Genomic DNA, 16,048 nt, shown 5'->3' with positions numbered 1-16,048 from the left:
AAATGGTAACAGATGGTGACTTTATTTACCATGGTGAGCACTGAGCAATGGATAGGCATTGTGAAATCACTGTTGTACACCTGAAACTAATACAACATTGTATGCCAACTATAATTCAAAGATAAAAAATTGTTTTAAAGTATCACCCCTTTATTTAGAGCTTTTTCCATTAAGTAGAGTAATATGTAGCAAGCGTTTAAAAAAAAACAACGATCACATAAAAAAACAAATAACTGTGACCCTTTGGAGGATAGCTTTTGATATCACGTACCTGACTGGTGTCTGGTCCTAGAAATAGAACCCACTTTCTTCCCAACTCCCAATTTCGGGTGGACAAAAACCAGCCTCTGAGCAGTCTGCAGCAATAGTGAAAGCCAAAGGTTAAATTTAGAAACCAGGAATTCCATTTGCAGGCCAGAAATGAAAGAGTGACAATAGTTGCGTTGTTTATACATGTTTGGGATAAAGATTCTCTCAGATAATTACCTCCAGTAAAGAATGGCATGCTTCTCAGCCATTCATGTTGTATTCAGATTTTTAGATGCTTTTCTCAAACTGTATCCTTTGTCAACTAAAGAAGTGTCTCCTCTTCCCAGGACAAGTCAGCTGTGATTTCCTTCAGAATCTTGCCTTTCAGACATTCCTCCTAATCTCTGGCATCTTCTCTTTCTCCCTTTCTGTACGTTCTGTTCATGTGTTTCATCTCCTTTCCTACAAATATACTTAGGCCTCCCAAATCCTAAAAAGAGTTTCTTCTCATAAGCATTTTTCCCTCTATCTTACTTCTTTTACGTTCCCAACAAATTGCCTTGAAAAAATATTCTACATTCCTTTCTTCTCAGCATACATTTACAGTGTAAATCCACGTCATCAGTCTGTCTTCCCCATCACTTTAGTGAAAACTTTTCTCAAAGGTTACCAACAGCATTCCCATTTCTAAATCTAGAAATCATTTTCTCTGTCTTCACTCTTTCTACATTATTATCTAAGATTGGGATACTTTCTCCTTGAAACGCCTTTCTTTTTTGGCTTTATAGAAATTATCCTAAGCCAGTTCTTTTATACCTCTGATCAGCCCTTCTTTGATTTATCTTCTTCATCCCACCCTTAGAAGTAAGTGTTCACCAGAAGGATGGTGAGGTAATGAGAGAGGGAGAGAGAAGAAAAGAGCATAAGAGTGCACCAAGAACCCAAGGGGACAGGGAGAATTGGTGTTCACCTAAGAAAAGAAGTACCATTTAATGGGATACCTGGGTGGCTCAGTCAGTTAAGCGTCTGCCTTTGGCTCAGGGTCCTGGGATTGAGTCCCGCATCCTTCTCCCTCTGCCCCTCCCCCTGGGCTCCTGCTCTCCCTCCCCCTCCCTCCCCCCAAAATAAATAAATAAATAAATAAATAAATAAATAAATAAATAAATAAATAAATAAATCTTTAATGAAAAAAGTACCACTTAATGACACGAAATTAATTCATGTAATTTTATGTAAACACCTGCATATAATTATTACAGTAGACACAACAGAATGGCATTTGATATTATTAAACATTGTTTCCATATTTAAAAAGAATTTAATGGAGAAAGAAATGCTTCCTTATATTAATAAAAATCTCTATTTGTGATATAATTTGTATACAGAGAACATCAACAAATTTCAACTATAAAACATAGAGAATTAAAAGAGTTTGGCAGTATGGCTAGGTATCAGCTAATATTCTAAGATCCTGAATACTACCAATAGCAAATTAAATGTTTTAATGGTAGTTGTAGTTGTATGGGAAGAGGACTCTATTTACAGGAGAATTAGCCACAGAAAACCTTCATGCTAGATGTGGCATCACAAACCAGAGGAGGGGAAGTGTTAGATGATGCTGGTAAAATTGTCTAAATGAAGGGAGAAACTCTCTTCCTACCAGTCACACACAATCAGTTCCAGGTGCAGTCTAAATGTAACGGGCATAACGATTAGAAGAAAATATAGAAGAGTGTCATCATGATCCCGGGTTAGGAAAGACTTTCTTCTCTTAAAGTACACAAAGGATAAAGGGAAAAATTAATGGCCGATCACATTAAAAACTGTGGGGAATGTAGAAACAATTACAGTATGATTACAGCCATGTTTTTAAAAAGGTACTCATTGAAGAAGGACTGAAGGGAAATTTAGTATACACATTCACTTGTTTGGGTCCATAAAAAGCTATAAACTGGGAAAACAAGATATTTAACAAGGAATTATTAGTAGCTGGAATACATAAATAACTCACATCTATAAGCTGGAAAAAATGTACACCCGAAATGAAAAATGAGCAGTAGATGTAACCAGCAAGTCACAGAAATAATACCTATAAAGCCAACAAGCACAAGATGCTCAGCGGCAGTTGTCAACAGGAAATGCAGATTAAAACAACAAACTTGACAATCCAAAGCATGATAAAATATGTGAAGAGGTAACTTTCATAAACTGCTGGTGGGAGTTTAAGTCAGGCAGAAAAATCTGGAAAGCAATTTGGCAATTTCTAGTGAAGTTTTAAATTCATGTACCCCATTATTCAGAAATTTCATTTTCTTTGTATATAACACAGAAATTATAATATTAATTACATATGATTGGTACTGTATCATTTGCTTCTGACTCAAGTTTTACCCAAAAGCCTGTTGTGTCTTTCAGGATTGTATTTGCTGACTTCTTTATAATGAATCTGATTCTCTGGGGAGAAGGATCTTCGGCAGCTATTCCTTTTGGAACACTGGTTGCCATATTGGCTCTTTGGTTTTGCATATCTGTGCCTCTAACATTTATTGGTGCATACTTCGGTTTTAAGAAGAATGTAAGTTTATAGGTGTTAATTTATTCAAATAAATTTCAGCTAAGGAATTTAGCATATGCCACCTTACAAGATAGAAAAGTGTCTTTGAGAAAAGAATATATGTCTTTTAAAAAAGGATATATAAATCTTTTTTAAGATTTTATTTATTGGGCACCTGGGTGGCTCAGTTGGTTAAGCGACTGCCTTCGGCTCAGGTCATGATCCTGGAGTCCCGGGATCGAGTCCCTGCTCAGCAGGGGGGTCTGCTTCTCCCTCTGACCCTCCTCCCTCTCATGCTCTCTGTCTCTCATTCTCTCTCTCAAATAAATAAATAAATAAAAATCTTTAAAAAAAAAAAGATTTTATTTATTTATTAGAGAGAGAAGGAGAGACGGTGAGAGAGTACAGTGGGGAGGAGAGGGAGAAGCGGGCTCCCTGCAGAGCAAGGAGTCTGATGTGGGGCTCAATCCCAGGACCCTGGAATCATGACCTGAGCTGAAGGCAGACACTTAACTGACTGAGCCACCTAGGTGCCCCTAAAATTTTTTTAATTACATAGATAAGTAAGTACTTGAAATTCTGAAAATATGCCTATTAAAAATATAAACACTGAAGAAGGACATGATGGTTCGCTACCTGTACACATATATATGTATATCTGTAAAATAATTTAGTCCACAGAAGTATCATCTCCATGAGAATACCAAATTTTAAGTTTTTGATGTATCATCACAGAAACTGTAGAAGTATGTTTTTGCAATTTTTGCAAGAAAATGAATTTCTACATATGTACCCATTTTTCCCCTCAGCTATGTTTTAGGTACTTTAGGTTTCACTTATTTTTATACTACCATGTCATGTGTTATAAAAGGGAAAACATTATCAGTAGCTTATGGTCATAAAGCTTCATGTAGCCATTCATTTTTGCCTTTGTGTTCTTAAGTCTTAGTAGAATTGAGCTATTTTAATAAAGATGACATTGCCCGTCTCCAAATAAAAATACATTGACAATAATTTCAGAACCAGCTGATTTCTTACAAGTATATAATTAAAAGGGATTTCCTTTGTCTTAACTATTATTTTTAAGTACGATATTATCTCCTTCTATGTATTTCTTACTTTATCTAAAGCCATTAGCGGATAGCTGCTGGAAACAGTGGTGGCCTGCTTCAGTAGACAGACTGAATATTGTACTAACAGTGGTTGGGTCATTGCTTCTAAGTGCAGATTTCAGTTTGATGACTTAAGTAGACTTGTATTGCCAATAGTGTCGGCATGGAAGCTGAGAAAAAAGCAGGCAAATAGTCTAATAATAGAGAAGAATTTTTAAAATAGATTATAATTATGAATGCTTTCTTTATTTTACTGAAGGCCATTGAACACCCAGTTCGAACCAATCAGATTCCACGTCAGATTCCTGAGCAGTCCTTCTACACAAAGCCGTTGCCTGGTATTATCATGGGAGGGATTTTACCCTTTGGCTGCATCTTTATACAGCTTTTCTTCATTCTGAATAGTATCTGGTAAGCTAAGTGTGAAGTCTTCTTATTCCCTTTACCCTTATGTGTAGTATTTGCTTTCTCTTTTTGTTTCTCTTGATGACTGTTTGTATCTTATAAAGGTAAACTGTTCTCCAAAAATCAAAAATCTTAAGAGCCAAAAGGTTATTTTATCTTTTCCATGTGAGAAAAGGAATAATAGTGATAACAGCTATTATTAATTGAGTTCTTATTAATTCTCTTGATTCTCAGACCTCTATGAGGTGGGTATTATCCCCATTTTAGAGAGACAGAGGTGAAGCTTTGGATGTTAAGTAATTTATTTGTGTCACATAGTTCCTGTGTAATAGAAAATTAACCTGTCTCTCCAAACCTCTGTTCTTCAGTAAGTAATCTGTACTGCTTCAGAGAGGAGACACTCTGAGCCCATGTATAAAGGGGATTCGAGCAAGCGTTGGGAGAAGGGTGGTGACCTTCAGAGTTCTTACTAATCCCAGGTTTCCTTCATTCTCTGATTTCTTATTTGCATGGAGAAGCTCATAGTGCTAATTTTGAGCCAGTCTATATTAGGGTGTGTACACTGCAGTATATCATCATTATTGGATCACATTGACATGTTACAGCAGGTACCAAGGTTTGCAGTAGCATAAAGTCAGAACTGAATTTGAACTTTTTAGTGATGAGAATGTATCTCTCCTTCCCGATTGTTATAGCATTTTCACAGTTCAGCTGTTTCTGTCACAATAAGAAACAATACGTACCAAAAGGAACCTTTTTTACTTTGGCTCTGCCTGTCCATTAATTTTTTATTGAGCTTAACCTGACTCACCGGTAGACAATTAGACTAAGCATATTTGAATAAGAGTTTCAGGTTCAACTTGAGTGAGAAGGCAGAATCCAATGACATCGCCGTATCCTTTCCTCTCCCTGTCCCACCCCTACTCCATCACTGTCTACACCTGTGAGAATTTGTTGTCTTTGATTAGTTGGGACAAAAAGCAAACATTTCCCAGTTCAGGGAATGTGAAGAGATTGTGTTATTTACTGTGTCAAAGAGAAAATGTTTATAGTTTAATCTTGACATGTTTGTTATAGGTCCCACCAGATGTATTACATGTTTGGCTTCTTATTTCTGGTGTTTATCATTTTGGTGATTACATGTTCAGAAGCAACTATACTTCTTTGCTATTTCCACCTATGTGCAGAGGTATGTATTAGCAATATTCACTTAATTTGTAGAAAGTGTTTATAATTTTGGCATAAAGCAACTTTGAATACTATTAATTGAAATAATTTCTGTAAATATGTGTTTATTAAGATAGAAATTGACCTGTATTCCTAAATCAAATGTAGCCCTCTTTAGGAATGGATGAAGATAGTATCCCAGTTCAGTATATTTTTATTTATTTAGAGCTTAAATTTATAAATTTTTAATTTTCTGAGAATAGCACATTATGCTGAATTTTCATTTTTGAGTTTTTAAATGTCTAAATTAAAAATTAATATTCTTTATGAAATATAGATATTTCTAGACTGAAAATTTAGTAAACATTTTCAAGTGGAAAAATACATTGAAACATTTCAGCAATTACAGTATAATGAATTATATTCATGGCAAAATGATGGCATTCTTATGTAGAATTAATTTTTAGAGGTCCGGGTTGTATTAAATCATTCTTTCATAGTTACTGTCTATACAGGAGGTTAAATCTAACTTTATTAAACTTGAGGTGCTTTTTTTTTTTTTTAATGTTAAATTCACATAACTTAAAATTAACCATTTCAAAGTGAACCGTTCAGGGCACTTACTACATTCATTTACAGTGTTGTGTAACTACTACCTCTTTCTAGTTCTGAAATATTTTCATCACCCTTAAATAAAACCTCATACCTATTAAGCAGTTACTTCCCATTCTCCTCTCCCTACAAGACCCTGGCAATCACCAGTCTGCTTTCTGTCTAGAGATTTACCTGTTCTGGACATTTCATATAAATGGAATCCTAAGATATGTGGCCTTTTGTGTCTGGCTTCTTTTACTTTAGCAAAATCTTTTCAAGATTCAGTACTTTGTTCCTTTTTATAGCTGAATAATATTCCATTGTATAGATATATCCCAATTTATTTATCCATTCATCTCTTGATGGAAATTAGGTTTGTTTCCACCTTTTGGCTATTGAGAATAGTGCTGCTATGAACATTCATGTACAAATACTTGTTTGAGTACCAGTTTTCAGTTCTTTGGGGTATATATGTAGGAGTGGAATCGCTGAGTCATATGATAATTCTTTAACTTTTTGCAGAACCACCAAACTGTTTTTCACAGTGGCTGTACCATTTTGTATTCCTACCAGCAATGCACAAGGGTTCTAATTCTCCACTTGCTATTTTCCTTTTTTTTTTTTTTTTTTTTTTTTTTTTTTTTTTTTAACTCTAGCCATCCTAGTAGGTGTGAAGTGGTATCTACATATTGTGGTTTTGATTTTCATTTCCCAGTTGAGCATCTTTTTTTGTGCTTGTTGACCATCTGTGTATCTTGTTTGGACAAATGTCTATTCAGATCTTTTGCCCATTTATGAACTGGGTAGTTCATCTTTTTGTTGAGTTGTAAGAGTTCTGTATATATTCCGAATACTGAATACGAGACCTTTATCAGATCAATTAGAGAATATATTTGCAAATATTTGTATATTGTAGGTTGTATTTTTTACTTGATAATGGCCTTTACGCAAGTTTTTAATTTTGATAAAGTCTGATTTATCTATTTTTTTCTTTTGTTGCCATATCTAAGAATTCATTGCTAAATCCAAGGCAATGAAAATTTACCTCTATATTTTTTTTCTGAGTGTATGGTTTCAGCTTATATATTTGGGTCATTGATCCATTTTGAGTTAATTTTTCGTTATGGTAATTAGTTAGGAATCCACCTCATTCCTTTGCATGTTGGATATTCAGTTTTTCCAGTACCATTTGTTAAGGAGACTATTATTCTTTCTTCACTGAATGGTCTTGTAACCTTGTGGAAAATCCATTGGCCATAGGTGTATGGATTTATATCTGGATTCTCAAATCAATTCTATTCCAGTGGTATATATGCTATCTTTATGCCAGTACCACACTGTTTTGATTACCATAGCTTTGTAGGAAATTCTGGAATTGGGAAGGGTAGGCCCTCCCATTTTGTTCTTTTGTGAAGATTATTTTGGCTACTCAGGACCTTTTGAAATTTCATATGAATTTGGGATCAGCTTTTCCTTTCTTGCAAAAAAGGTGGTTGGAATTCTGATAGGAAATGCATTGAATCTGTGAGATTTTTAGGAGAGTATTGCCATCTTAACAGTATTAAGTCCTCCAGTCCATGAACATGGGATGTCTTTCCATTTATTTCAGTCATCTTCCGTTTTTTTTTTTTACCGATGTTTTGTAGTTTTCAGTATATAAGTCTTTCACATCCTTGGTTGAATTTGTTCCTAGGTATTTTATTTTTTTGGATGCTGTTGTAAATAGAATTATTTTTAAATTTCCTTTTCAGATTAGATTGTTCCTTGTTAGTATATAAAAACATAGCTGATTTTCATTTCAGTCTTGTACCCTGCAACTTGCTGAATTTATTTGCTATAGTAGTTTCTGTGTGTGGATTCCTTAAGATTTTCTCATTTGTGCTGGTATGCTTTTTAAGTATATTTATTTTTCACATATTCCAAGGGGTAGGAAAGAGTAAAGTATTTTTTTTAAGATCTCCTGCTAAGCGATAAGCTACTTTATGTAAAAGTAAGAAGAGCTGTTTTAAAAATCGACCTTGTTTAAATTTTGTTAGTAATAACTGAAAATAGGTTCAACCAGGCCTTCATAGGATAATAGTCTTCCTAATATAGAGTTGACCAGACTATAAGATAAGTAATATTAATTTTGAACTATGTAAGTAAGTTCTTGTACATTGCTTTTCTTTGGGAACCAGAGTACATTTTAAAGTACATAAACCGTTTAAGATTTTTCAGGGGCGCCTGACTGGCTCAGTCGGTTAAGCCTCTACCTTCAGCTCCAGTCATGATCCCAGGGTGCTGGGATCGAGCCCTGTGTTGGGCTCCCTGCTTGGCGGGGAGCCTGCTTCTCCCTCTCCCTCTGCCTGCTGCTCCCCCTGCTTGTGCTCGCTCGCTCGCTCGCTCGCTCTCTGTCAAATAAGTAAATAAAATTAAAAAAAAAAAAAAAAAGATTTTCCAACACGATTTTAGCCAGTATTTAAGTAGCTCCCCCAAAAGTAAAGGATGGTTCTTAGCATCTTTAGTGAGGAGGGAAATGGGCAAAGTTCAGTAGGGGAAAGAGACTGGAAATGATAGCAAAAATTAGGTTTGGAGGCTCTTTCATTTAGCTGTGTTTGCTTTGTTAACTCTGTTCAGCTACATGTTATCTATTAGCTGGAAAGTAATTCCTGTTCTTTTTTTCTTTTCTACCTAGGATTATCATTGGCAGTGGCGTTCATTCCTTACCAGTGGCTTTACTGCAGTTTATTTCTTAATATATGCAATACACTACTTCTTTTCAAAACTGCAGATCACAGGAACAGCAAGTACAATTCTGTACTTTGGCTATACCATGATAATGGTTTTGATCTTCTTTCTTTTTACAGGTAAGAATTAAAATGATTGGTTTTAGTTAACAAGTTTATAGGCAAATTATTTATAAGTATTTTCCTTTTATAAATCCATGAAGGCTTCTACTACTCAGCACTCCTGTATTTAGCCCTCCGTGCAGCTAAGCATTATTTGGTCTGTTATGCTGTGAGGTGGATGTCAGTAAACCAAAAGTGAGGGGACTGAACCTAAAGGAAGAAGGCTAGACAGGCTCCATTGTTGTGCTACCAGCCCAGGGGTACCTGGACCCACACCTGCCCAAAGTTTTCCCCTGGTAACCTCTTAATGGTACAGTCTTTCTCAAGCTCGTTTCAGAGGTAGGGTAAAAAAGCTTTAGCTACCTCATTTTAGGGATAAGTAGAAATTGACGGGGTGAAGTCAAGATGAGCTTGAGGAAAATGTCATCAAGAAAACACAATCGGGCGCCTGGGTGGCTCAGTCGTTAAGCATCTGCCTTCGGCTCAGGTCATGATCCCAGGGTCCTGGGATCGAGCCCCACATCGGGCTCCCTGCTCCGAGGGAAGCCTGCTTCTCCCTCTCCCACTCCCCCTGCTTGTGTTCCCTCTCTGGCTGTCTCTCTCTCTGTCAAATAAATAAATAAAATCTTTTAAAAAAAAAGAAAAGAAAAGAAAGAAAACACAATCATAGAACACTCCTTATTCCAGAAGTTTTAAACTACAGGTTTATATCTCCACTTTAAAATCCAAGTACCTAGGTGGGAAACTGTATTGGTATTTGTTACATATGTGTGTCTTATCTGTTCACTAGATAAAAGTTTTCTGCATCTTAGAGCCTAGAGTAGTTGCTTGGTAAACATTTATAGAATAACCAAACTAAAAAAAAAGAAGTTGTGGGACCTTTCTTTTTCACAAAAAAAGTGCATCTAAAATTTTATCTTGGATTGTGTTGCATGCTCTGTGAGGAAGTATAGGATCTGAAAAGGAAGAGGGAATTAAAAATAAATTAGAACTGTTCTATTTTTTAGTCATCTGTTAACATTTGAGAGTATTAGGTAGGGTTTGAAATTCCCTGCTGCTGTATCAGCGTAGAATGAACTTCAGGCTCTTACTCTGATTCTGTATTCCAGGTCATTGGTCAGACAGAGTGGGATAGGTGTATGGGGGGAGGGGGGTGTTAATCGTGGCGCCATGTGTTAGCTAAGATATGTCCACAGCCATAAATCTTAATTAGTAGTCTGTAAAGCAGAGGTAGCCTATGAAACAAGGAATTACTGTTTTTGTGCATCTGTATCTGTGTGTCCGTAAGTGCATATATAGAATAATTTATTCCTTGCCTACACACAAAGTAGTGATCTTAGTGAATGTCTCGTTTTTTCCAGGCATGTGATAGAAAGATAGTTTAACCAACACCTAAAACTTTAATGTTCTTGATTTTTAGTGTCATATTTTATTTATTCAGAGTAAAACTTCATAATCCAAATTTGGGAGCCACCTCAAATTAATCAACCAGTTTAACCAATAACTTTTGGTGTATTTTACTTTATGGGAAAGATTCTCTCTACAGGGGAGTGGTGAGCTCTTTGAGTATCTTGCATGTTTCTAAAGTGGGATACATCTGTATTTACTTCAATACTCCAAACCACCATGTTATTGAAGTCAGTCTGTTTTACAAAACAAAACAATGCTTCTGTCACATAAGGAAAGATGCCACTTTCATTATGTACATTATATTTATCCCATATTAAAAACAAAATAAAATACTAAAAGTATTTTGTTAAGAACAAAACCTAAGGTTGCCAAATATGGTGATAAATGTATTTTCTTGTCTTTAAATATCTTATTATCTTGAAGTTCTTGGTAAGCATAAGATTGTTTAAACACATTTATGTTTTCACCATTACTTTTCTAAAATAGCCCCAGCCTCTTCACAAACCTTACTTTTGAATATCCAAAAGGTGTATTTTTATGTCCTCCAAAACACACAGTAACTGGCACATTTTAGGGGCATGTATGGTAACATCCCATAATAACAGCCCATAGTCTCTTGACTTAGAAAATCCCCTTTAATACTTTTTCTTTGTCTTATATTTAAAACAGTGGTGAAAACATTGGACCTTTGAATATAAAGCTTACACAAGGATATGTATATCCCCTTCTGTGTTCTTCAGCACTTAGACTTATATTCTCAGGGGGTAATTCTGGAAAAATTCCCAGTTTTTAAAAATATGGTAAGCAGTTCACAATTTAGTTAAATATTCTTTTGCAAAACAGAGTCTCTGAATTTGTTTAGTAAATCTAAGCATGGTAAGGTTTAAAATAGCACTGTACTTGAAGTCAGAAAAAGTGAATTTGCATTCTGATCCTGCCTACCAGCCAGGCATGTGGCCATTAGACATTTACTTAACTGATCCTCATTTTTGTCACCTGTCTAGGATTCAAATTTTTTGGAATCTAGACTGATGAAGGTACTTGAAAACCAAAGCATACCTTTTTTCATGAATCATCTCATTTACTCTATATAGGGCAGATGAAATTATCTCTGTTTTATTGATTTTATTTATTTTTTAAAAAGCTTTTATTTATTTGAGAGAGAGAGAGTGACAGATAAGTGACAGAGATAGAAAGAGCACAAGCAGGGAGGAGAGGGAGAAGCAGACTCGCGCCGAGCAGGGAGCCCAACGTGGGGCTCGATCCCAGGACCCTGGGATCATGACCTGAGCCAAAGGCAGATGCTTAACCGACTGAGTCACCTAGGCGCCCCTATTTTATTTTATTTTAAAGATTTTTTTTTTTTTTTTAAAGATTTTATTTATTTGACAGAGAGAGACACAGCTAGAGAGGGAACACAAGCAGGGGGAGTAGGAGAGGGAGAAGCAGGCTCCCCGCTGAGCAGGGAACCCTGATGCGGGGCTCGATCCCAGGACCCTGAGATCATGACCTGAGCCAAAGACAGACGCTTGACTGAGCCACCCAGGCGCCCCCAAATTATCTCTGTTTTAATAAGAAATGGGCTTGGAGATTTCAGTTGACTAGTCCGAGGATAATACAGTCTTGACAGAGCTGCTCTGTCCTTTGACAGCACGCCACCTCTCATATTCAGTGGGGATGCATCTTTGTTATTATCCTAATTTATCACTTTCAACACTTTGTAAAAACTTTGAGTTTAGTTTTATTGTAGTTCTTTGGAAACTGATAATTCCCAATAACTATACTTAGAAAATATCCCCATTTGATTATTTTATGAATCTGATATTCTGTTTAAGCTATTCATGTCATACCTTGAATTAATTTTAATAGCAGTTTTCCATTTTGTGATAAAATATTCTTAAATAGGAAAGGAAAATTGGTATCCTATTCATCTTTTAATTTCAGGTTTCTTGCATGTAATAAGGAAAAGAATGTATTGTGGAAAGCTTAGGTAATCTTAAAGTATTAAAAGTCCTATTTCTGTAAAAAATTTGATTTGAGATAGTTGTATATTTTTCAAAAAAGCTTGTGGATCTATGGTATATTCCTGGTAAGTAATAGTTTATAGCTTTGTGGCTTTTTTTTAAAGGAACCAATCGTTTTAAGTCTGTGTTTTTGGTAAATTATGAAATTTCCTCTGGAAAGTGTTTATTTTTGTTTTTTCTTTTATAGGAACAATTGGCTTCTTTGCATGCTTTTGGTTTGTTACCAAAATATACAGTGTGGTGAAGGTTGACTGAAGAAGCCAGTGTGTCCAGTTAAAACAGAAATAAATTAAATTCTTCATCAACAGAGACCTGTTTTTGTGACTACCTTGAGTTTTATCAGACTTATTGGCCTACTAATCCTTCAGAAACAACATGGTTCTAAATACACCTCTTCCCGTACACCTGTCACCACAAAATGTGTTTTCAACACTAAAACATTTGTAATGTGATTTGATTAAGTATATATTCAGTTGTTCTCAGTGAAGAGCAAATTTAAATATTATGTGCATTTGTAAATACAATAGCTATAAATTTTCAATACTTTTAATGGCAGAATAGAGGAGGCCATATGAAACAGTACTGATGAAATGCAGGACAGTTCATTGTAAATAGGATTTTCTAGGCTCGGTAGGTGGAAAGAATTATTTTTCTTTGAAGGAAATAACTTTTTATCATGGTAATTTTGAAGGATGATTCATATGATGTGTTTATTGGGGGGATGTGGCTTTTAAAAAAAAATCTTGTATTGGTTGTAACTGTTCATATCTTCTTTTCTGCGTTGACTTCATTATTCCCATGGTATTGGCCTTTTAAAACTATGTGCCTCTGAGTCTTTCAATTTATAAATTTGTTATCTTAATAAATATTGTAAAAACGTCTTCACTGCATCATTACCTATTGTGTATTCAAGGAGAGTCTATAAACAGAAATCTGTTTACTAATGGTATTTTAAAATGGTGTATACTGTTTTATCAGATTTTACTGATTTTTGTTCATGTAACACTTTCTTGGTTGATCTAAATGAAATTCCAGTCTCTTGGGCTTTGTGATAAATCTGAGATTTTCATTATTAGGCAGTAATAGAAATTTTAGTTGTGCACATCTAGCCAGATAAATGATGTAAGTCTAGTAGTTACTGTGGGCCTCACTACATTGCCATTGAGGATTTTATATTTTTGACCTGTTTTTCAAAATACAGTATTTTTTATTTTTTAATAAAAATCTTAGTCATTATTATTATTTTTTAGAGAGAGAGCATGAGCAGGGAGGGAGGACTGAGGAGAGAGGCAGAAGGAGAGGGAGAGAATTTTAAGAAGGCTTCAGGCCCAGTGGGGAGCCTGACGCAGACCCTGAGATCATGACCTGAGCTGAAATCAAGAGTTAGAATCCCAACTGACTGAGTCATCCAGGTGCCCCATTTTTAGTTTTTTTAACTCAGTATTTGTTTATACGTTAGCAATGACTAGCAAATCTCCCTCTTTATGATTACATTGTCTTCACTTGGATTTCACAGTTTGATTTCTTAAAAGTTAAGAAATAACTTTCTGGGGTACCTGGGTGGCTCAGTCGGTTAAGCATCTGCCTTCAGCTCAGGTCATGATGCCACAGTCCTGGGATCGAGGCCCCTCCCCTCCCCCACCCCTTAGGCTCCCTGCTTAGCGGGGAGTCCGCTTCTCCCTCTGCCTCTGCCCCTCCCTCCCACTCGTGCTCTCTCTCTCTCAGATAAATAAATAAAATCTTTAAAAAAAAGAAATAACTATTTCTCTTTCACATTCATCTGACTAATTGAAATCCATTTATGTGGAAAAAGAAGTTTGGGATGATTTCAGAAACATTAGTCTGCTTACACCTATAAGAATATTCATCTTGTATTTTAGGGGCTTGGTGCTTGCTGCATATGAGAGAACAAATCAGATGGTAAGGTTGCTGGGCTCCTACTCAATAATTTTATGTTATCCTTTTTTAAGAAAACAAACCTGTTGGTTCTTTGTTTTTGTTTTTTAAGATTTTATTTATTTATTTGACAGAGAGAGACACGGCAAGAGAGAGAACAGAAGCAGGGTGGGTGGGAGAGGGAGAAGCAGGCTTCCCGCTGAGCAGAGAGCCCGATGTGGGGCTCGATCCCAGGACCCTGAGATCATGACCTGAGCCAAAGGCAGTCGCTTAACAACTGAGCCACCCAGGCACCCCCTAACCTGTTGGTTTTGAAGCATGAAGGAGCTCTAGTTATTTTTACCTTCTCACATAGAGACCTAAGATAGAGAAGTTCCTTTCAAATTTATTTTCTACATCTGTTGAAGTATATTTAGTTTTTTATATATAATATTGTTAAAGTACAGTTGAGATAAGCTGGTTGACTAAACAGAAGGCTTTATTAAAAAACTGTATTCAGAACTAGGTTAGTTTTGTTGATAAAGCTTAAATTTTATTTTTCCTTCCCTGAACAATTAGCTTAGTGACTAAAACAGACAACTTACTGTTTTGATAGAATTTTTTAATTTAAAACTTTTTTCTTTATACTTTGCAGTAAGCACATTTTACACTTAAATGAGGCAATTGGAAAAAATAAAAAGATCAAAGGAAAAGAGTTAGGGAGTAAAGACGAGGAAGGAGACAGCGAAGAGGAAGGCAAGACCTGTGGTAAGAAGGGCTGTGGAGGATGCGGTCTCTTCTCTGTGGCTTTGACTGCCTGAGGAGTCAGCTGCCGTGTTTCCAGCTCACTCGCCTCGCTTGGCACTGTGCCGTGAACACAGGGCAGTCACAAGATGTCTGAGTCGTTTTTTCTTTTCTCGTCGCTGCAGAATTTACCTAGTTAGGCCTTTTTCTCTGTGTCCCAACTCTTGGCTGATTTGATCATCTTAAGCAATGCCAGTGTTCAAAGTAGTCTTAGTTAGTAACGCTAGTTAACATGTGCAGTTTGGGTTTTATGGCATATGATCAGTGCTATAAGTGAAAGGAGTGCGTCTAAAGGGTGCCGTGTAGGTAATGGAGCACTTGGGGGAAGTAGCTCAGGATAGACCTTTCTGTATTCATCACACCATAGAAGGTGCAAAGCTTGTGCACAGCCCAGAAGTTGCTGTGTGGTCCTAAATGGGCATCTGGTGCCTTTGTTCTAGTTGATGTTTGACTTGAAAAATAATATCTTAAATCTGTGCTATCAGTCCCTCATACTTTTACATATACTAGCTAAGATATGTAATGCCGCAAGTCACAAAACACATTTAAAATTATAAAGCATTACAGGCCTTAAGGATGTTTTTAAATGATTAACTTTAGAAGGCTTTATAAAGGCCTGCTTTTGGTTTTTAATGAACAGGATAAATGACCTCTAACAGAATGCATTCCTCACTTTGTGCCTATTGATAGCAGGACATTCTAGTATTTCGTTAATATGTAAATTTATGTCATTAAAGTATTTTTCCATATCTGTATTTTTCTCCTATAGCCTGGACAGTGGCCATAACATCTCTGCCTGCAATGAAATCTATATGTAGAACATAAAGCTTTTTGCTTTCTCAGAAATTTTTACTTTGACAGAGTCAAACCTGTTTCCTTCTGCTGATTTGCTCTCTCCTTGTCTATATTTTGAAGTCCAAACACTAAAAATCATTGTTTCTGCACATTTCTCTAGCTTTTGAAATTCTACTGGATTTCTATGTCCTGCCCATTTAAACTTCCTATCTTTGTTCTCACATTTGATTA

The 16,048-nt window shown here is 35.9% G+C and overlaps 1 protein-coding gene across 1 annotated transcript in view; it reads left to right on the top strand.

Moving 5' to 3' along the window:
* TM9SF2 (transmembrane 9 superfamily member 2) overlaps positions 1 to 13,224 on the top strand; it is a 58,379-nt gene extending 45,155 nt beyond the window's left edge. The window contains exons 13-17 of the mRNA XM_021696036.1: positions 2,665 to 2,824; positions 4,175 to 4,326; positions 5,398 to 5,509; positions 8,756 to 8,927; positions 12,531 to 13,224. Of these exons, the coding sequence (XP_021551711.1) occupies positions 2,665 to 2,824; positions 4,175 to 4,326; positions 5,398 to 5,509; positions 8,756 to 8,927; positions 12,531 to 12,598 (664 nt within the window). The 3' untranslated portion in view covers positions 12,599 to 13,224. The remainder of the gene's footprint in view (positions 1 to 2,664; positions 2,825 to 4,174; positions 4,327 to 5,397; positions 5,510 to 8,755; positions 8,928 to 12,530) is intronic.
* The last annotated feature ends 2,824 nt before the right edge of the window (positions 13,225 to 16,048 follow it).

Source organism: Neomonachus schauinslandi, chromosome 3, assembly GCF_002201575.2.
Source record: "Neomonachus schauinslandi chromosome 3, ASM220157v2, whole genome shotgun sequence".
NCBI lineage: Eukaryota > Metazoa > Chordata > Mammalia > Carnivora > Phocidae > Neomonachus > Neomonachus schauinslandi.
The sequence above is the reverse complement of the archived record's forward strand: the minus strand, read 5'-3'. Positions and strand labels throughout refer to the sequence as shown.